Here is a 22,313-nt window from a genome sequence, read left to right on the forward strand (position 1 = left end):
CAAGAGAAGTTATCTAGCAGAAAGAAAGCAAAGAAATCACAAAGCCTGAAGGGCTTTCTTTAGCTAGGGTTTATATATGCAGAGCTGAGCACGCAGTTTGGACTTTTTTTCACACCATAGAATAGATAATGTTTGCTTATTTCACTACAGGATTAGGAGATCGAAGGGCGGTGGAGAGAATTGACCCAAGCAAATTGCATAAGAAAAGCATAAAACGTTTGATTGTGGCCATTGGAAGAAGAGAAAAATATTAGCTGGAAGTGTAAATTTGTCTCAAGATTAGGTCTAAGCACCATAAATTGTTAAGTACAAATTAATATTTTTTTAAGAAAATCTTGATTAACACACTAATTAATGGGATTGGAGAGTAGCTTTACCATCAAATAAAAAAACATATAATATATTACCTTTCTAGAAATTTTATACATGACAGTGCTGCGTAAGGAAACACGTTATCTTAATAGTTTTCTGCCGGAAAAGAAATGGTGGATTATTAATTAATTACATCATTTTATTTTTATTTTTTCCTTTTCTGCAAGCAGAAGGCAGAAAAAACAAAATAAAATCTTCTGTCTAAGTGTCACACTGGCTTAAATTGCACTCTAGGTGGCATGATTTTAAATGGAAGAATGCATGGACTTCTAATAGACCTCATCACAAATAATATACGAGAGTATTTATTATGAGTCAATATATATACCCTCTTTAGCAAATAAAATAGAGAGAGGCTATGTATCTATTTTATTTACTATAATTATAGCATTTTCTTTAAATGCATTAAAATTAGATATTTTTTTATTTTTTTAATGTCAAGTATAAATTATTTATCCTCCTTCTTTACTCTCTATAAGATTCTTAATTCAAAATGGAATTATGATTATAGTATATAGATTACTTATTTGTTATTATAATTAAGTTTTAATCAATGAAATCTTTATATCTGTTAAAAAAATGATTTAGTGATGAGTATGCTAAACTTGGAATTATGAGAGTTACATGTGATGTTTGGTAAGGCTGAAAGTAAAATATAAAAAAGTAATGTTTAGTATTATGGAAAGAGTCCTACACACACACACACACACACACACACACACACACACCTTGTATAGGAATAATTATCATGTATAGCACATTCCACCCTTATATTATACACAATCCTAAAGGTATAAATATCAAGGAAAAGCTGTTGTGATTTGCGTCCAATACATTATACATTAATTTAATCTCTTTACAAAACTCAACTTGGTATCAGAGCAGCAACAAAATCTTCCTTCACGCTTCTGGTTTATTGTTCGGTCATCTCCTCCAGACCGTTCGACTCCTCTACTTCCGTCTTCATTCAGCCCTTCCTCCCTCACCTGTCTGTCTGCCTCTCCCTCTTTCTTGACAATGGACAGCTAAGAACTTCAACATGGTGCTGTTGTTGCACAAATCTCTCAATCCTCTTTAGCAGCTACTACTGCCAGTATAGTTCCTATGAACTCTTCTCTAGATATCATGAACAGGTCTGTCATCATTCCTCTTTCTAATACGCAGCAGGTAATCTCCTTACGACTCTCCAATACCAACTTCTTGTATTGGAGGATACAGATGAAACCGTTTCTCTTGGGCTAAGGTGTGTACTCCTTTGTTGATGGCACCTCACCATGTCCTCCCTCTCATCTTATATCTACTGTCACATCCTTACCAGCGGTCAATCCTTCATGTTTATTATAGACACAACAAGATCACCTAATCATGAGTGCTCTTTTATCCTCGCTCTCCATAGAAGTTCTGCATCTAGTTGTGGATTGTAAAACTTTTCAAGAAATCTGGAAAACGCTGGAAACTGCCCTTGCTTCCCCTTCAAACTCATGGATTATGTAGCTCCACGGTGCATTCCAAGATTTATGACAGCACGATGACTCTGCCAGGACTTATTTGCAGAAGGCTATGGCCTTGGTTGATGAACTTGCAGCTGCTGACAGACCAATCTCCATGGCCGAATTTAATTTGTATGTGTTTCGGGGGTTACGTAGTGATTTTAAGGATCTGGTAAACAGCCTGTTCACTAAGGCTGATCCCATCTCTTACACAGACCTCCATAGCCATCTCCTCACACATGAATTTCTCCATAAGGCTTCACTTCATCCTGCTGTAACAACTCCTCTGTTACCAACTCCATCACAGCAGCCATCTGCCTTTTTTGGGCAGCGTCAGTTTGGTTCCAGTACTGGAAGAAGGGGCTGGTTTCATGGGGGTTAGAGACAGAGTAATCGTAGCTACAATCATGGGAATCATGGCTATAGTTCAGACTCTAACTTCAACACTAATAGTTATGGTTCAAGTTCGAAATTTGGACAACAGCAAAACCGATTTTCATCTGGCTCTGGTCAGCAGTTTGGGCAGCAAAGAAACTGATTGGGAGGCTATAACCAAACTGCAAAATGTCAATTCTATTATGACTATGGACATACCGCCCAACAATGCTCTCAATTGGTTACTCATAATCTACAAGCTAATGCCAATTTAGCATTTAATAATGCTCCTATAACTGCACATGTTACTTGGTTTCCTGATACAGGTGCAAATCATCATGTGACACCGGACCTTACGAGTATGACGAGCTCGGAACCTTATTGTGGTAATGATCATTTACATGTGGGCGATGGTAAGGGCCTCACTATTTCTAATATTGCTCACTCTAAATTTCATTCACCCAAACACACATTTATCTTATCCAATATTTTACATGTGCCTCACATTAAAAAACCTCTACTTTCTGTTTAAAAGTTTTGTGTTGAGAATAATGTGTTTTTTGAATTTCATCCATTTTTATTTTATGTTAAGGATCTCATGACAAAGGAGGTGCTTCTTTCTGATCGGAGTATAGATGACCTATATATTTTATCCGCGTCATCTGCAATGTTGTTGCCTCAAGTCTTCTCGTCTACATGTGTCTCTACTTCCACTAATGTCTGGCATCGTCAGCTTGGACATCCTAGTCCACACATTCTAAATTTTCTAGTGTCAACTAAACAGGTGTCCTGTACGTCAAAACAATTTAATTTTAATTGTCCAGCATGCTCTTTGGGAAAATCTTCTCGTCTGACTTTAAAAACTACGGGTCATCAAACTCAAGCTCCTCTTGATCTAATTTTTAGTGATGTTTGGGGTCCTTCCCCTATATTTTTGTCTGATGGTTTTTGTTATTTTGTTATTTTTGTGGATGCCCATACCAAATTTATCTGGTTTTATCCTTTGGTTGCAAAATTTGATGTGTTTGCTATATTTCATCAATTTCAGGCACTCGTTGAGCGCTAATTTTCTTTAAAAATTAAGTCTATTCAAACAGATTGGGGTGGTGAATATCGCAAACTCAATACATATTTTAAAACCATTAGTATTCATCATCGTGTTATTTGTCAGCATACTCATGAACAAAATGGAATGGTTGAACGTCGTCATCAACATATTGTTGAAACTGGGCTCACTCTTCTTGGCCAATGTAAAGCTCCCTTAAAATACTGGAGTTATGCTTTTGAAAGTTCAGTATATTTGATTAATCGCAAGCCCACAATTGTTCTTAATCATAAAACACCATTTGAATGTCTTTTAAAATCAACTCCTGATTATGCTTTCCTCTGTACTTTCGGGTGTCTTTGCTTTCCATTTCTTCGTCCATACAATGCTTATAAGTTAGATTTTTGCTCATCCTCTTGTGTCTTTCTAGGATATAGCAATTCTCATTTAGGATATCGATGTCTTGATTTGTCGTCAAACCGTATTTATCTTACTCGTCATGTTCGTTTTCATGAAACTGTTTTCCTCCTTGACAAAACTGAACAGATTGTAGATTCACCCATACAACTTCCTGCTGCTACTTTACAACTCATTCCATCATCCTATCCAAACACTCACCCTACACCCCCTGCACAACACAACCCTTTGGGCACCCTTACCATTACTTGCATATCACTATCATGATCATTCCTCAGGTACAGGTTCAGATTTGTCGTTCTCTCTTACTGGTTCATCTGACGTCTCCCCTATTGTTCCCACCAGCAGTGAACAAAGTGTGGAGGTCACCCCTGTTGGTTCCCTTGTTAGCTCACCTGTTCGTCTCCCAGGAGTGAACAGATTGTGACTATCTCACCTGTTGTTTCCCCTTCTCAGCTTGGCCCTGTATTAAGCTCCTCATCGTTAGGTTCTTCATCCATTTCCTCTCTTAAACTTAATTTATGTGTTGATTTGTCTCAATTCTACCTTCAACAAGCCACGACTAGTAAGTCTACCACTCCCACTCCTGCTGCTTGCACCCACTCCATGGTACTTCACCCACGTGGATCCAAGACAGTAAATTTTAGTGTCTCCCCTGCCTCCCGGGTAGTTTCTCTACCTCAACAGGAACCACTTTCTTTCAAAGATGCCAACTGGTACTTGATTTGGCATAATGCTATGACAGATGAAATCAAGGCACTTCATGGTAATCACACTTGGTCATTGGTGCCCTTACATCCATCCATGAATGTGGTAGGCAGTAGGTGGGTCTATAAGATTAAGCGGCACACCGATGGTCGAGTTGACAGATATAAAGCACGGTTGGTTGCCCGCGGTTTCACGCAGCAAGAGGGGATTGATTACTTGGAGACATTTAGTCCAGTGGTTAAGCCTACCACGGTTAGACTTGTGATCACGATTGTTGTCACACATGGTTGGAAAATTCATCAGTTAGATGTCCATAATGCCTTCCTGAATGGCATTTTTCAGGAAGAAGTGTACATGGCACAACCACCTGGCTTTGTTGATCCTACACTTCCATCTTATGTGTGTCGTCTTCATAAATCCTTGTATGGTTTGAACCAAGCACCTCGAGTATGGTACAATCGGTTATGTGAGTTTCTCATCTCTATTGGATTTCAGGCATCCAAGGTTGATACTTCTCTGTTTATTCTCTCTTTTAGTGGTGCAATGATCTATCTGCTTGTGTATGTTGATGATATTCTATTAACTGAGAGTGACTCGGCCTTGCTTCAACGACTGATTACTTTGTTGAGTTCAGAGTTTAAGTTTCGGGACTTAGGGTCGGCTCATTTCTTCCTGGGAATAGAAGTTAAATTGACTTCTATGGGTCTCTTACTCAGTCAACATAAGTACACACTAGACATTATCCAACGAGAAGGTATGACTTCTTGCAAACCAGTTGATACTCCATTGTTTCCCCCATCTAAATTGGGATCTATGTTTGGTACTCTTCACTTTACCCCAACATGGTATAGACAGATTGTTGGTGCTCTACAGTACCTTACTTTCATTAGACCTGATATTTGCTATGCAGTAAATAAGGTGTGTCAGTTTATGCATGCTCCTACTGAGGACTATTGGGTGGCAGTTAAACGCATCTTACGTTACCTTCAGGCTACAGCCACCTATGGTCTATATATTACTCGGGATTGCTTCTTGTCTCTTCATGGCTTTACTAATGCTGACTGGGCTGGCAGTATTGATGATAAAAAATCCACAGGTGGTTATCTTGTGTACCTTGGTTCCACTCCTATTTCCTGGAAATCTAGGAAACAAAGCACTATTGTTAGATCCTCTACAAAAACTGAATACAAAGCCTTAGATAATGGTACTGCTGAAATCTTGTGGATTCACTCTTTGTTGTCAAAACAACGACTTCCATCTTTACCCAGCACTACGTTATGGTGTGATAATTTAGGGGCCACTTTCTTATCTGCTAATCCAGTGTTTCACGTACGTACTAAACATGTTGAAGTTGATTATCACTTCGTTCATGATTGCATTGCTAAGAAAGAAATTCAGGTACGATTTATCTCTTCCAAGGATCAACTAGTTGATGTTCTTACCAAGCCTCTCCCTCCAGTTTCGTTTGTTTTCTTTCGATCCAAGCTTCGGGTGGAGTCTCCACCTTTAGCTTGACGGGGCATGTTATGGAAAGAGTCCTATATATATGTAAATACCTTGTATAGGAATAATTATCACGTATAGTACATTCCATCCTTGTATTATACACAACCCTAAAGGTATAAATATCAAGGAAGGGCTGCTGTGATTTGCGTCTAATACATTATACATTAATTCAATCTCTTTACAAAACTCAACTTTTAGATGTATCCATGGAAGGGTTATTTTGATTTACTTTGATGGTCTAGATAAGTTTGGTGTGAAGAAATTTGCTAAATACAAATAAATATAGAAATTGTGAACTTCATAAAGTTAAGTTTCCTCATTTGAACCAGAGAGATTGTGGGGAAAGTGGCTTAAACCGCTATTGAGTAGAGTTATTAAACTTGTATGGGTTTAAGACATGGGTTATAGGTTTAGCCGAGTTAATCGGTATCAATGCAAAATATTATTATTTCAAGATTTTTTTTTAAAAAAAGTAAAATGATATTATTTTAAGATTTTTTTTAAATCAAACTAAGTTTTGACTAAGTCAATCTAATAACGAGTTGATTTACCTAGTTATCCGAGTTTAACTATATTAACTCTCACTTGTTTTTTCTACCAGTTTTTTCTACCAGGTTCTAGTTCAATCAAGTCTTGAAATTATCCTTTACTAATATTGGTAAATGGAGATGACTCGCTATTATATGTGAATATTGAATGATTTTATAATAAAGTCCAAAACATAAAATCAAGTTGTTTTTGTCCTGCTCATTAAAAAAATAAAGTCATTTCCTGTATTGGCTAATAACCGACTTAACCATCCTATATATGTGTTTTTGTTATGGTAGAATATTTTTATTAAAAAAAACCTGTAATATTTGATGTCTGTCGAGGTTTATTGCATCTACATAGTAGATTTCTTCTGTTAGTGATGGCAATCCTATAAAGTCGTAGTTTTTTTTTATTCTCTGTCAAAGAGACTTTGTGTGTTTTTTATAGTGAGAAGCTTGTGCATAGCTGGATTTTGAATAATGATGGTATATCAATTGTAACTAATATTTGATAGTGAAGTAAACCCTGTCGATCCATATTAAAAAAATTCTACATTTTGATTCATTAACTTCTGATTTGCGCATCATGTTTTATATCTTTCAATATAAAACATAATAATCCTTACACCCAACTAATATTATTAAACTCAACCTAACCTGGTGGATCAATTCAGTGACCCGCTGATATAAAACTTGATTTAAATCAGGTTTTACATTGAATTGGATGAGAGTTGATATGAGTATGACCAAACATGATCAACCTGATCCTAGATTCAATTAGAACCCAATTTGGCTATAATAAGAGTTTTAAGCTAGTTGCTGCGAAATTGAGGATGACCAAAGCATTAATATAAGAATTTTTTTAAGAAGTTGCAAACAAGTACTAAAAGTTTGTGGATCTTTTCATGAATTGGAAGTCAAGAGATTTCTTTGTAGTTTTGGGAGGATTATTTCTTTTGATGCAATCAAGGTTTTGAGTTTACGAGTGTAAGGTGGTTTTTAGAGAGCTTTCTCGTAAGCTCTTTATGAAGTTGTATTGTTATTAGATATTGCTAAGAAGTTTTGTTGATTACGCAATTTAAAAAACAATATATGCATGCTAAGGAATATAGAGTTCTTTTATTTTATTATTTATTAAGAATAAAATAAACTCTTTAGTTTTTTTTTTGTTTTAGTCTATATATAATCTTCTTGTATTTAATTAGGTTAAGTTAACTTTTTTTGTGTAATTCATTATGTTATGCAATATCAATGAAACTCTAGCATCCTCTCTTTATTTTCTTTAGATTATTTAAAATGATATCAGAGCATGGTTGTATAGAACAAGACCTAATTTCAAACAGAGCTTTCACGGATCCAACTTCGAGAAAATATTTTTCAATATCTGCAATCTGGTATTTTTTTTGTGTCGTTGATTGTGGCTACTAAAAAAGATAATTCACTTTAGTTTGTGAGTGTGAAGTTGAATGGAAAGAATTATTCGTATTGGAGTTATGTAATGAGAAATTTTTTTAAGGGTAAAAAGATGTGGAGATATGTTAGTGAAACTTTTGTGACACCTAGGAATACTAACAACATAAAGATTATTATTTGGATTAACAATTCTGTTGAGCGTTTTATAAGTACGCAGTTGGCGACGTATGAGAAAACAAAGGATCATCTGTAAAGGTTATTCACGCAATCAAATTTTGCAAAGTAGTATCAATTATAAAATGATATACGAGCTCTTCACCAAAAGACTATAAGCATTCCAAAATTTTAATGTTTTAAGCCTAGATCTTGTTTTGAGTTTAAGTTAGCACATGAATAAGCCTACAAAAAGGTCAAATAGCTCCTCAATGCAAAGTCTTTCTCCACCATGACCTATTAGTTCGAGTATGAATATCGGTAGGTAAAAAACTAGAAGGAATAGAGGCATCTTAAATCAACCATATGTCATCAACAAAGATGTTAAAAAGTTCGATAGATACTTGAAAAGAAATTAGAATCTTCATCGGAAGTTTGATAACTACACTCAATTGTTACTTAAAAGACAAATATTTTGTTGGATGAGACCATGATGATAGGTTTTGTAAGTAGAATCAAACCTAAATCCATTAAAAAAAAAGGTTGTGGATTTAGTATCGTCAACCTAAATTCTAAGGTAACCTGAACCCAAAATAGTTTGAAAGTTTTAGGCTGAATTGGATTGGGTTGATTTATGGATGATCCAGTCGAATATTATATGAAGTTTTAAGTCTTTAAAACCCTAAGCATATTAATAAGAAAAACATTTATTGTTCCTTTTAATGGAAGGATAATTGATTTTTATTTCTTGAACTTTGACTAAAGGAAAGGGACGTGTTAAGCATTTTAATAACTATTGCCTTTAGAATCAACTTTTAGTGTTGGGGATACTTATAGTTTAACTAAATGAAAATCCTCTTTTGTATCATAAGCTTTAACCACTACTTATAGTTGATTGCATGTGCTGGATATGATGGTAAAATGAACCCTTTGATTTTATATTTTTTGAACCTTCATAATTCTATATATATTACCTAAAAATGAATAAATTTTCACTAAATAAATTAAAAATATAGTTATAATTTTAATGATTTTGATATGAAATTATGTAATGACGGAATGCAAATTAAGAAAAGGAGACTTGAGAAGTTGTAGGGTTAGAGACCCCCTTTTTCTATAATAAATGTTTTAAAAAATCATTTTTGGAAAATTCAAAGAAATAGATGTCATATATTATCCAGAAAATTCTAATATCATGTAGTTTCATCCTTTCTATACATACCCATAATGTTTTGAAAAATTAACAAAAAAAATTTTAAATATAACAAAATAACCAAATGACTTTTATATGTATATTAAATTAAAAAATCAACCAAGCAAAAAATATAATTCTTTTTCTTGAAGTAAGGACTTCTCTCTTTTTAACATGTAATTTTCTTTTTTTTATGAACCCAAATCACCATATCAAACATAAAATAGATAATATTGTTCCCAAACCCTTTGTTCTTTTCTGAAAGTGTTCAACACAACTTGTGTTTTTATTTTTATATATTTTTCAAAAGTATTTTTTACTTAAAAAAATATTAAGAATTGATTTTTTTTAGTGTTTTTTGATGGTTTAATGTATTAATATAAACAATTAAAAAAATTAAATAAAAATTAATATATTTTTAAATAAAAATTTATTTTAAAAAAATCCTATTCTACCATCTTAAACACACTTATTTGTATATTGTCCACAAGAGCACAAGTTTTGCAAGACAAGGTCTTCAATGATTGAAAAAAAACAAAAACATAAATGATGCAACCATATTATTTAATAGTTTTACCCACATTTAACTAGTTTTTTGCCTATGTTTTATATATAAAATGTCTTGATATTCTTTATTTTATGTTTTGAAGGCACTTTTGGATGAAAGATGCAAAAAGAAGTAAATTGGAGATAATTGACAGATTTGACTTTCAGTCGATGTTTTGTGCAGAGCGTGAGCTGTAGAGGTTGAAATGAAGTGATTCTAGTGGCATTAAAAAGCTAACATCCATACCTTTCTGGAAATTTAAGGCAAGAAAATAAAACAAGGAAGATCATGGAAATCGCAGCCTTCAAAGTCAAATCTCGCAATCTGCCAGTGTTGACCTTCGGCCATTCCAACTTGAATATCTGGAGCTACAGAAGTCCAATTGATGCAAACTCAATTTTTTTGGATTCATGACTCAAAGGTCTATAAACGCTCCAAATATCAGCCAAAAAAGATGTCATATGAGGGAGATATGAATTTTCAAAGATGACATCTGAATTCTGCCAGCAAACAGGTTTCGTGAAGAAACAAGTCCAAATTACGTTCCGAAGCATCTAAACCGATATCCAAGTTTTTATTTCAGTAATTTAGCTCCTCTAAGTCAAATCTTGAAGATTTCATGCAAGACTATTTCTTCTTTTTTAGGAAAATAGTTATTGAAGTACTTAAATGTAAACAGTCTACTTAATTGAAGACTATTTTGTAAAATAGAGACCTAGAGTTTCCTAGGATATAAAAAGAATGAGAGAGGAGAAGTGGGGCAGCAGCCAAGAAGAGAAAAACACCCCCTTCCTCTAAGAAACCCTAAATTATGCATTCTTCCTTCTTTTTGATTAGTTGTTCAACAAACATGCAAGGCTAAACACTTTTTCTTGGTTGCAAGGACACGGAAACTTTTGGATTTCAAGAACTGTGAGATTTATTTTACCTTTTCTTTTCAGTTTATACGATGAATATGTTTGTTCTCCTATACTTATTTTTCCTATTATTGTTTATTTTAATTGCTAGAGCGGACTCTAAGTTATTATTGTAGACAATCTATTGCTAAGTTTGATATCAAAACCGGAGTTCTGGTATATGAACTTGTTAAGCAACTGAGTTTAATAATTGTGGCGGATCTACTCTATTAATCTTAGGGAGAACATTCAATCAAATCAAACATAGACTGCAGACATTTATATTTTCTTAATTAATCAACTTATCTAGTTCTTAAGGTTGCCATTGAATTAAATTACTAGTGCTGACACTGTGGTTGTTTGATGGTTAGGGTTAGTTATACGGTGGATCCGTTAACTAACCAATGTTAAAAAAAAGATAAATATTCATAATATAAATTGATGTTTCGTTTCCATGATCAGTTTTGATTTCTGTAGATGGATGTGTACTTGTGACCAAGGTTTGTTCTCTTGATAATTTTCTTATTTTATTAAATTTCATTTGATAGTTTTCTGTTTTCTTTTGCCTTAGCCTAGATAACGTCCAACCCCCCCCAAATTGCATGTCATCTAGCATAAAAATCTGACTTGAATCTTCCTCGTGGGATCGACCCCTTGCTTGCTCTATACTATCTTATGTGTTGTGTTTGAAGCTAGGATAATTAATTTGTACAACCGCGACATTGCAACAACAAACAACCCCACATAAGCTCTTGATTAACCCTCCCTCGTCAGACTCAAAATTCCAATGTGATGATCAAGAGTCGTGAGCAGCAGGTGAGATGAAACACCTCTTTATTCTCTTTCATAAGGACATGTATATTATGATGTTCTGTAAGCATAGATGGACTGATTTTTATGTGGTTGTTTTCTTTTCACTTTTTTATGGATGTGTTAATTGGAGTAATAATTGTTTTTTAAAGTTATTTTTATTTAAAAATATATTGAAATAATATTTTTATTATTTTTAAAAATTATTTTTGATATTAATATATCAAAACAATCTGAAAACACTAAAAAAATTAATTTAAAGTAAAGAAAAAATTAAAAAAAATTAATTTTTTTCAAAAACACTTTTAAAACACAAAAATAAATAAATTCGAAGTGTTTCGTTTAAGTTTTTGTTTGACAAATTTACTCTACTCCATGCATTGAACTAATTTATAATTATTATGAGGCAAAACTTGGATACTTTCTTCAATTATTTTAATATGGTATTATTAATGTGTTTTCTTTTATTATATATAAAAAATAAAAGAGATAGAGATTTTATTATAGTTATTGTATTGTTTACTGCTCAAGTATCATATAGATTTTAATACTGATTTAAAAAAAAATTAACCTTCAAACTTTTATTATATACAATTAAACCTTTTTAAGCCAAAATTAATACCTAGTTGCACATATTTTTTTTTTTTAGGGAAGATTGAAATAAAAAATAGAGGATTTAAGTGCGGGGAGGGGGGGTTAAATAAGTGGCGACTTTGAAATTTATTTGAAAAGTTTATTTTAGTCCTTAATATTTTTTAGATATAAGGTAACTATATCATTCTCTTTTTTTTTTAGGTTTTTTTTTTATGGAGAAGAAAGGAAGGGACACCAAATTATGGTATAGCCGGTATAGAGAGTAATTTTTTCTATTGAAGATGATTTTAGTCATTAAAATAGTTGATGTTTATGTCAAATGATTTCATATGATGAGAAAATGTTAAAATTAATTTATTTTTCCTTGAAAGCGTCTAAAATAATAGATTTAAGCTCAAGACGATTTTTGTTTCGGGTTGATTATGAGTTTTGATTTGTTTTTTTTTTTGGAAGCTATAAATTGATGTAACAAGGTTTCAAGAATGTTTTCTAGGTATTTTAGAAAAAAAAATTAATTAAAAATAAGTTTTGGATAGAAAAAAAAAAAAGAAGAAGAAAGAACCATGCTTTTCCATGCTTTTCCAGCTATCACATTGTCTGGAATATAACGAATTATAGACGACACTTGATCTAATTTTTTTTTTAATCAAAGAATGGGGCAGAAGACCACTCCATTAACTTAAAAAAACAAAGATTCTGTGTAAGCTCTTTTTTAGTGGGTCAGGCACTTGGCTTGGTTTACGAGGCTCCTAGCTTTTCTTCTTTTTTTTTTTAATATCTTTTTTATTTTTTTAAATTATTTTTAAATTTATGTTTTAATTAATACATTTTGTCTTTGAATTTATTTTTTTTCTTTTTTAGTCTTTTTTAAATATCAAATATCTTTAAATTATATTGAGAGTGTTTAAAAGGTTAATATTATTCATTTGTAAAATTTTTATGTTTTATATAGATTAAATATTTATTCTTTTATGATATTTTTAATATGTGTAGTCTTGCATAGTATTTTTTTCTCCTTTTTTTTATTCAATAAATTTTTATGTGTGTCTATTTTTATTACAATTTAATTTTAATAAACAAATTTATTAAATATAACTAGGTAAATGATTCGTCCTTTTGCTTTTGGAAAAAAAAATTTCATGTTATTGTGATCACTTTTATATATATATATATATATATTTTGCTATTGTTGCCTCTCTCCTTTTTTTTGTCTATATGATTCAAATAAAACAAATTTATTTAGCTAGTTGAGACTATAACTCGAGTTATTGGATTTTTTTGTTTAAAAAAAAAGTACTTGCAACGCCTAAATATTTTACTAAAAAAATAATGCGGACTCGTAGAATAGTGCGAGCACCAACCTAGTAAATAACTAATTGAAAATGGAAAACCAACAATCTTTCTTTATTTTTTAATTTTAACATTTAACATTGATTTATTGGAGATCGAGCTTTATAATTTACTTTAACTTACTTTCTATGAGGTTATTTGATTCTTATAATTCAAGTCATGAGTTTTGTAGACTAACTCGATTGACTTATGTTTTTTTGAGTTGTTTATGTAATTGATTTTTTTTTAATTTCATCTTTCACTATTTGGATTCATTGAGAATTATGCTTCATATTTTAATTTGATTTAATTTCTATGAAGTTATCCTAATCTTATAACCTGAGTCAAGGGATTGACGAGTTAAACCGGGTTGACTCTGGTATTTTTTTTGTTTTTTTATTAATTTTTTTTTCAATTTTATCCTTTAATTAATGGTGTTAGCTCACATGTTTTTTTTAATTTTATTTTTTAATATTGAGTTGATTGAGAATTGAGTTTTAACATGATTTTTAATTTGCTTTTTATAAAGTTATCATAATCTCATATCCGAGTTGTAGATTTTATATGTTAATATAGGTTAACCCGGTTGATTTAATATATTGTCGTTTTATTATTTAAAAAAGATATATTGTATGGAACATTTTTTTTATTTCTTGAAAATATGCTAGTAATATTTAAATATTTTTTTAAAATTGATTCGACAAGCATTGAGTACGGCTAAATAATCTACTATATATATATATATATATATATATATATATATATATATATATGAGGTGGATTCAATCTGGCCAGTACCATCAAAGGATATAATTGATCAAATTAATAGCAAAAGCCTCAATTTGTCACAGCCCCAATAATTAAGTGACAAAAACTGTCATTATGTGTAAGTTATATTATAGGGGAGACTAAAACCAGAGATAGTCGTCGTGAAGAAGAGACCCAAAAAAAAAAATGGCTGCTTCTGCTTCTACTTCACTAACATCGTCGGCGACAGAAGAAGAGATAACGCTGACAGTTAAATGGAGCGGAAAGGAGTACACTGTCCGAGCCTGCGGCGACGAATCAGTAGCCGGGTTGAAGCGCCGTCTCTGCGAACTCACCAACGTTTTGCCCAAGAGGCAAAAGCTTCTTTATCCCAAAATTGGTAACAAACTCGCTGATGACTCCGCTTTTCTCTCTCAATTACCCCTCAAACCCTCTCTCAAGATGACCATGATCGGGTAACAAACTCTCCCTCTCTCTGTGCATACCAAAGACTAAGCAAAAATTGGTTTCTTTAGTGATCTATGTGCTTGTTTCTTGATGGGTTTTTGTTGATGATGCTCTTGTGTTGATGAATGGGCTTTGTTTTTGTAAAATGGAGTTGTTTCTGTGAGTTTTCAGAATTTCCTGTGGAAAAGACAGCATTTTTGTGTCTGCATTTGTTTGTCTACTTAGAAAGAACTAAGAGAAAGTGGTTTTGCTACTTTGTCTTGGTGAGGCTTAAGTTTCTAAGCTCAAGAACCAATTATGAAGGATTAGGGCAAACCGACCCCTCTGGTCTCGGTTCCAGTCTTGGTCCCTTTCGTGTAAAAAGTTGATCTTATTTTTGCAATGGTGAAAGTTCTTTCGACAAAGAGCTTTTGCTGGATTCTCTCCTGAAGACCAGGGCTGAGTTTTTCTAGAAAACTAGATAAAGAACTTCTGAGGAAGAGCTGAATAGAGATAAGAAATTGGTGAGGAAGTGGATGAATGGGGCTTTTTGATTGAAGAAAATTTGACAGGTTCCTAGGAAGTACTCGGGATGATTTTAAAATAGTTGCAAGGTAAATTGTATTACTTGCTAGAATCCTTGTGTACTGCACTAATAGAAGTTGCTGTATGGTATTGTGTCATGAACAAAGCACTGGAGGATGACAAGTTCTTTCTCAAAATGAAGCACCGGATTCTTATTTATTAGCTTCGAAAATGGTTTGATTCTTATAATATTGTGGAGACACTAAGCTTTTGTGAATATAGATGTTCCAAATCCAAGTCAAGAAATCAGTAGTAGCATAAATTTAATTTAATTTAATTAATTTCGATCCTTATTGCACGCTTTACTGTTTCTGAACATGATTTCTGTGAGAGTCTAGTCTTGCTGGAGGTTGGAGTTGAACATGCAAAGCTTTTTTATTCTCGTTCTTTTGTCCTTTTCTTTTAGGATACTTCCTCGGTAGTCAAGCCTTCTTCAATTTAAGGTCTTCCTCACTGAATTAGTATCTCATTGGCAACATGTAATGCTATTGTAGGATACCCTTTTGTTCCCTGCATAGCACATAGCAGTCATATGGGCAGTGATGGAATAAGGGTGCCTATCTTCTGTGATACAGAATATGCAGAATGTAACTATGATAACTGCTATAAATCTCAGAAAATAGAGTGTAGGGTTTTATAGATTATTCATTCTACGATGAAATTTTGTACATTTTCATAGCTTCAGCATTTTATTCCTAGCAACTTGTTTTAAAAAATTGGTGGAAGCAGAATGCATAATAATACAAGTTGTACGTTACTACATTGAAATGAAATTTCATTCTTCCTAGTGTGCTATAGGTTGAATTTGTCTGATATACGAATTTGCTATTGCTAAAAAATAAAGTCACCATCACATTTGTTTAAGTTTGTAATGACAAGGAGTCAGTCTGTTACATTTACATCAACTTTAATTTATTATATTACAATGTCAATCACAAGAGATTATTACTCATTTAATTTTAATCTCATTTGAAATGGATACTAAATACCACTACAGAACTGTTGAAGATGATATAATAGTGAATCAAATGGACTCTCCAGAGATTGTTGATGATTTTGAACTTGGGCAAGATGAAGCGGTTGACATTGAAGATGATGAAGTCAATAAGCAGAAACTGAGGAGGCGTATTGATCAATACGAGGTCAGCTTTAAAAAAATTCCTGGTTATTTAATTAAGTGAATTGTATCTTGTGAGTTCTGCGGGAATATAATATGTGCTTGGATTTATCTTTTTATTCTGGATGCTTAACACTTGTCTACATGTATGCTTTGTAAGAGATTGAAACCTTCCTATGCTATTCGTCTAAGAAACATGGTGTCAAAATATTACCGCATTTGCCATTCACCTTATCCTATAGCTTGATGAATCTCCTTATACCTTTTCATTTAATGATTTGCTTGCTGCTCACTTTCTCCTAAAGCATGGCTATCATCCTCAAGCTAACCCGTGCCAATACATAGATTGGCAGTAATGATGCCACTCAACCTTTTTTAAACTAGTAGGACACCAAAGTATTTAGTTTTAGTGACATGAGATGCTGAATGTTGGCTAATATTACTATCCCTTATGAAGCATCTGTAGTGTGATAGATATTGTTTTTCTGAACCTCGTTATGGAGTAATGCTGCAGGGTCTTGCAGTGGAGCTTCTCTACTGGATGTTTAACACAACTGGAATTTTGTATTAACCTTTTTTCCTGTCAAGGGTGGTAGTTATCCTCCTATCCTTTTATCACTTTTGTTCTGAAAAATATCTGTTTTTGTTAAAGACAAGGTGAAAAAAGCTTTGCATGAACTCCAAATGTGTGATTCTATTCTTCATATGAAATAAATGGTAAAAACACAGGACTACATATGGAATCAATTATGGAGTTTCTACTAGCTTTTCAATGTGCCCTGCACTACCACTGCTAAATAGCCAATTCAGCTTTGTTACTAATTTTAGAATTGTACTTCCTGTCTTTCTGCTGCTAGTTTTTTTACAGAATTGAAAACTTTCTTTGGTTTCATATGTCGAAGCCTTCCTTTTTGTCATGGTTAACCTGGTCATCTTATATATCTGAAATCATATATATCTAAATGCTCTTGTCAAAATTATGTTGTTGGTTTTTAAGTAATAAAAGTTGATTTCAAGTGCTCTTTAAAATGATGATTTTAAGTGCCTGTTGAAGTTTTATGAAATCTATTCCATAGCACTACCACCTTCTCGTTAGTCTGTGGCTGCAAAATTTGAGATTTAATCAATATCTTGATTGCATATGTTTCGGTCGCTAGACAATGTAGTCAAATTATCTTTGGCTTTGTACACTATTCTCTTAACTTTCAGTTTTTGAAAGCGGATGAAAAATAAGGAATTTAATGGAGTGGAAGGTCAAAATGTCACAAAGTGGTATATGTATATGTGCATGTATCTACTCAATGGACGGGGAGATCTTAAAGAAATTGTGAAAGGTTATTTATTTCATTTTTTGGTCTTTATTTTGATGGAGGAATGGTGTCTGATAATTTGAGTGCATTTAATGTTGAGGTGAAATGTTCATCTAGCTGGTGCATGAGTGGTGCCTGGTGCTTTGTGTATTTAGTAGCCAAGCTGTTGTTTCCTCTATATTTTCCACCATTTGTTTTCTCTGCATAGAAGATCATAAAAAGTGCCTATTATGTACCTAATCTTAAACAAGGACGCATGGTTTTTATCTACCAAGTATGGCGTGACACTTCTAAACTGACATTAATTTGAATGCACGATTTGATTCTTTTTTCTGCACAAAGCTTGTGAGTAATGTCCATGCTTGTTGTGTTTGGATGTGTAGATTGAACTTAAAAATCCATGTCGTCCAGGGAAGAAACTGCTTGTTCTGGACATTGACTATACGCTGTTTGATCACCGATCCACAGCAGAGACTCCACTTGAACTCATGCGACCGTGTAAGTAGCTAGGTTGTCGGAATTTTTTGTAACAGTTAATTTCTAATGTTGTCATCTGGTGCAGATCTTCATGAATTTCTCACTGCCGTTTATGCAGAATATGACATGATGATATGGTCTGCAACCAGGTCATATCCTCAATTTACTTTGATTTTTTCTTTTTCTTTGTGCCGGCTTTCTACTTTTCCTCCACTTCCCAAGCCCGATAAATGAAGTGATGTAGAAACAGTTGTAAACACAACAAAACACTCAAGAGAACCAATTCTGTGAAAAACTCAATTTATTTGATCAATCAATGCTCACAACACAACTAGCATATTTATTGGCACCAACCAAATAGAAATAGGAAAAGTAGATCCTAATAGCATAATAGATTAAAACATCCCTATAAAAATAGGAAAACCTACTAAATAAGAACTCAACATTCTTACTTTACTACTAAATTGTAAATATTAATATTCCTAAATAATACTAAAAATTAAGATGACTAACACAATATAAAATTCCAAAAGAGTCAAATACTAAACGTACCTCTTTTCTACAGCATGAAGTGGGTTGAATTGAAGATGGGACAGTTGGGGGTTCTCGACAATCCTAACTACAAAATCACAGCTCTTTTAGACCACTCGGCAATGATTACAGTTCAGTCAGACTCTTGTGGGATCTTTGAATGCAAGCCACTTGGGTTGATTTGGGCTAAATTCCCAGAGGTGCAATTTTAAGACACGTGTGTATAATTTTCCATCGTTTATATATGTTACCCAAATAACAGTGACATACTGAATTGCGCCATGTTTTAATATTTTTCAAATACCGTGGAGAAAATGGAACCATTTTGTTTCTTGCATGAAGTCCAATTGTCAAGCACCACAAGTTGACATACTGTTTTCTTTTTGGCTCAGTTTTACAGTTCAAAAAACACTATAATGTTTGATGATCTGCGAAGAAATTTCATGATGAACCTGCAAAATGGTTTGGTAATCAAGCCATTCCGAAAGGCTCATGCAAACCGAGATAATGATCAGGAGCTAGTGAAGCTCACACACTACTTGCTCGCCATTGCAGATCTCGATGACTTAAGTGTCCTGGATCATAAAATGTGGGAGTTCTTTGCTGACGAACTGAGTGATGCACCTGAGTGACGTTAATGAATTTTGAAACCTTAAAGTTTGCTGCTTATGTCTTCCTTTTGAGGTAGGAGGTATATGTTCTTTTGTTTTCAGTTATCATCTCTGTCAAACCTCACTTGTTATTGCTGCCAAAACATTATCTCTAACATTGACAGAAATTCATCGGGAAAAGTGGGGTGGGGGGAGGGGGGGTTGTATTGAACCAAAATGTAGATATCTACTATAGCTTCTTATCTCATTAGGGGAATTCCAAATATAATGGAAAATTTATGGCTAACTATTAATGATATACATACATAAATTGTTACCTAAGTTTCTCATTGCAGATCTATGGAAATCATATGAAAGAGAACAAGGAGTTTTTAAAAGTGATCAGTGATTTAATTATTATAGCAATGGTGTAAGAAATTGTGTTGTCATCATGGTGGAGCATATTGAGGTTATTATTACACTAATAATGGCAACAATGATGGTGGATCGTGATATGCAAACATTGATGAGGTGAATGCCATCCAACCATGGGGATGATGGACAATGTTTGATTCGTTAAAGTGTCGTAATTTGCATGATTTGTTGTTTTCAGAGACCGGAGGAGAGAGGGTGAGAGGGGAGGATGATGAAGGAACAGGTATATGGATCCCTCATGGGGTGTAGCTCACATGGAAGTGGTAGTTCTAGGTGGCTGATGTTATGTTCAGCGTGAAGTCATTGGCCCTTTTGGAACCTTATCAAGGGAGTGTTATGGCTCATTTGGCAACATTATAAAAACTACTGTGCATAAAAAACTGAAAAAGCGCTTACTGGAATTTAAAATGTTATACTACTCAATTACACACATGTTTGTTCTGGTATACCCTTGTAATTTCTAATGAGATCTTCCATTTCAGGGATGCCAAGGTTGGATTCGGATATAGAGCAAAAGGCCAGCCTGTTTTTGTTCCTTTCTTTGTTCTATAAATCACAAGAACTGAACATTCTTGGAGGATACAAGGGAATGGTTTCAGATGAAATTTTAGAATTCCATGCCTTGTTCTATCCCAACTCTCAAGGTAGCTCTATAACTTCCTTTCTATTTGATTGGTACATCAGTCAAGTGTAGTGCTGCAAAACACATATAAACGACAATTTGATCTAAGCTCTCAACTTGTATGCTAATGGCCTGGGTTAGCTCTAAATTTCTAATGCTCAGACCCTGTGAAACTTGTATGGTGGTTAGTAAATGAGTGGTTCTTGTGGGATGGAAACGTTAGTCGAGATAATGGTGCCTGTGTTTGTGTCTGGTGGGTTAGCGCAAAAGAGTTGCCAGATTTACAGAGTTAGAGGGCCCACAGTGTTTTCTAGGTTTTTTAATTATGTATTTCATTTTTTTTTCATCTTCCTTGATAGCTTGTTTCCTTTCATTAAAAAAAAAAAAAAAAAACAGCTAAGATACATCAGAGTTTGCAATCACTAGGATCTTCCCATGTAATACAGTTATCACCCTTAAACCTAGCCTAGAAGGCCATCGCATGCATGAGCAGCTCTATTGTTAGCTCGACGAGCATGATTCAGTAGACTTGAATGGAAGAACCAATTTGGCCACCTTATTTTGAACATCAATGGCAGCATTAAAGTTGAACTTCACCATCCCTGTCGACCAGATGGTTGTCCATTTTGGTTGAGCAGGAAGGTTAGTCGTCTTCATAAGAATGCTTTAAATCATTGTTATAAAACCGGCCTGCTCAGGTAAAACTGTTGACTTGGGATCTAGTCTTAGTCTGGGTCAGGTTTTATGTAACCATGACTTGGGTAAATTTGGTCAACTTAGCTAGTCAATATATAACTTGGTTGATCTGGTTGTGAGATTTGATTTGATATTCTTTTAAATGATGTTTTAGATTGAATTGGGCAGGCACTCTTAACTTATGATTCAAATTTTGGGTTTATGCAAAATAATTAATCTCTTTATGAATTGAATTTTTAGTAAAATCTTTTACATATTTCAAAAAAGAGATGGATAACGGAAAAAAAAAATGATTTAGTAATTTATAATTCATTAATTTAATGTGCAACCATTTACTTACATCAACGAGCTATTTTTTTGTTAAATTTAATTTTTTATTGTTTTAGCGGCGTGGTAGTAGTGTTTTTTAAAGAATTTTTTTATATGGAAATGTAGTATAATAATATTTGTTTTAATTTTTTTTTATATTAACTTAAATTTTTTTAAAAGTATTTTTAAAACATTAAAATAAATATATTTAATTATTAGAATATGTTCACATCACCATGACATGAAAGTATCGCTGTCAAGCTCAAGGGCTCGACTCCTTTGAATTATTGAGTTTATATATGAGTTAATTGTTCTTAGTAAAATAATATTGTTTTATTTTTTAAAAGGATTTTTTTGGTGTTAATTGGGTTGAGATTGAATTGGGTCAATCAAATTATTATCAAGAAAATTTTATCAATTCAATATCTTGATCTGATTTAATTCAAATCAAGTCTTGAGTTTTAAAATTTTCAAGTTAAATTGAGCAAGGTTTAATAACAATTGTTGTAGCCTCATCATCTTTAACCTTACCAAGACAAAAAAAATAAAATTAAAAAAATAAAATGTTTTGAAAATGAACTGGGGACAAGCAAATATTGAATTAATGCTAATTAACGTTATATTTTGAATTGATTTTAATATATTAATGTCAAAATCATAAGTTTGATACTTTTTATTATTATTTTAAAACTCGAACCGGTTTAATAAATTGATTCGGTATCTGGCCAACCCGAGGCTTGAATTGGTCTATGTTAAAGAAAAGCAAAAAACTTGGTTGACTCAATAACCCGATCAATCCGGTCAAAACCTAATTATTAATAAGTGGTTTTTTTACATATAAAAATATTATTTTGATTTTAAAAAAAAATTTAAAGTTAACACTTTTGATTCTAGAGCTTTGCCTCAAGTCAATTCTATTTAGATTTTAAAACTGTGAATTTTTAGATTCTTACAAAAACATGTAACCATCGAATTACTAAATATGAGATTGGTCGGTAGAGATGGTCACACTTCATGTCTCCAATGGGAACAGCCTCATGTCAGTATATACTTAGGTAGAGACAATTATG

General features: G+C 33.0%; 1 protein-coding gene across 2 annotated transcripts; it reads left to right on the plus strand.

The window, feature by feature from the left end:
- The first annotated feature begins 14,280 nt into the window (after nt 1-14,280).
- Nucleotides 14,281-20,455, plus strand: LOC133702195 (ubiquitin-like domain-containing CTD phosphatase). 2 transcript variants are annotated; one of them, XM_062126462.1, is made up of 7 exons: nt 14,281-14,600; nt 16,154-16,298; nt 17,967-18,081; nt 18,146-18,209; nt 18,626-18,791; nt 18,984-19,282; nt 20,099-20,455. In XM_062126462.1, the coding sequence occupies exons 1-6, from the start codon at nt 14,332-14,334 to the stop codon at nt 19,221-19,223; spliced, it is 999 nt and encodes a 332-aa protein (XP_061982446.1). In that variant the 5' UTR covers nt 14,281-14,331; the 3' UTR covers nt 19,224-19,282; nt 20,099-20,455. The 2 variants fall into 2 exon arrangements, with proteins under 2 accessions (XP_061982446.1, XP_061982445.1); XM_062126461.1 differs by having other exon boundaries at nt 18,984-19,275.
- Nucleotides 20,456-22,313: the final 1,858 nt, after the last annotated feature.

The sequence above is a fragment of the Populus nigra genome, chromosome 8, assembly GCF_951802175.1.
Source record: "Populus nigra chromosome 8, ddPopNigr1.1, whole genome shotgun sequence".
Taxonomy (NCBI): domain Eukaryota; kingdom Viridiplantae; phylum Streptophyta; class Magnoliopsida; order Malpighiales; family Salicaceae; genus Populus; species Populus nigra.

Coding starts and splice junctions, on each gene's coding strand:
- LOC133702195 (XM_062126462.1), top strand. CDS start 14,332: ATGGCTGCTTCTGCTTCTACTTCACTAACATCGTCGGCGACAGAAGAA. Junction 16,299..17,966: donor GGCGTATTGATCAATACGAG/GTCAGCTTTAAA, acceptor TTGGATGTGTAG/ATTGAACTTAAAAATCCATG. Junction 18,210..18,625: donor ATGATATGGTCTGCAACCAG/GTCATATCCTCA, acceptor TCTTTTCTACAG/CATGAAGTGGGTTGAATTGA.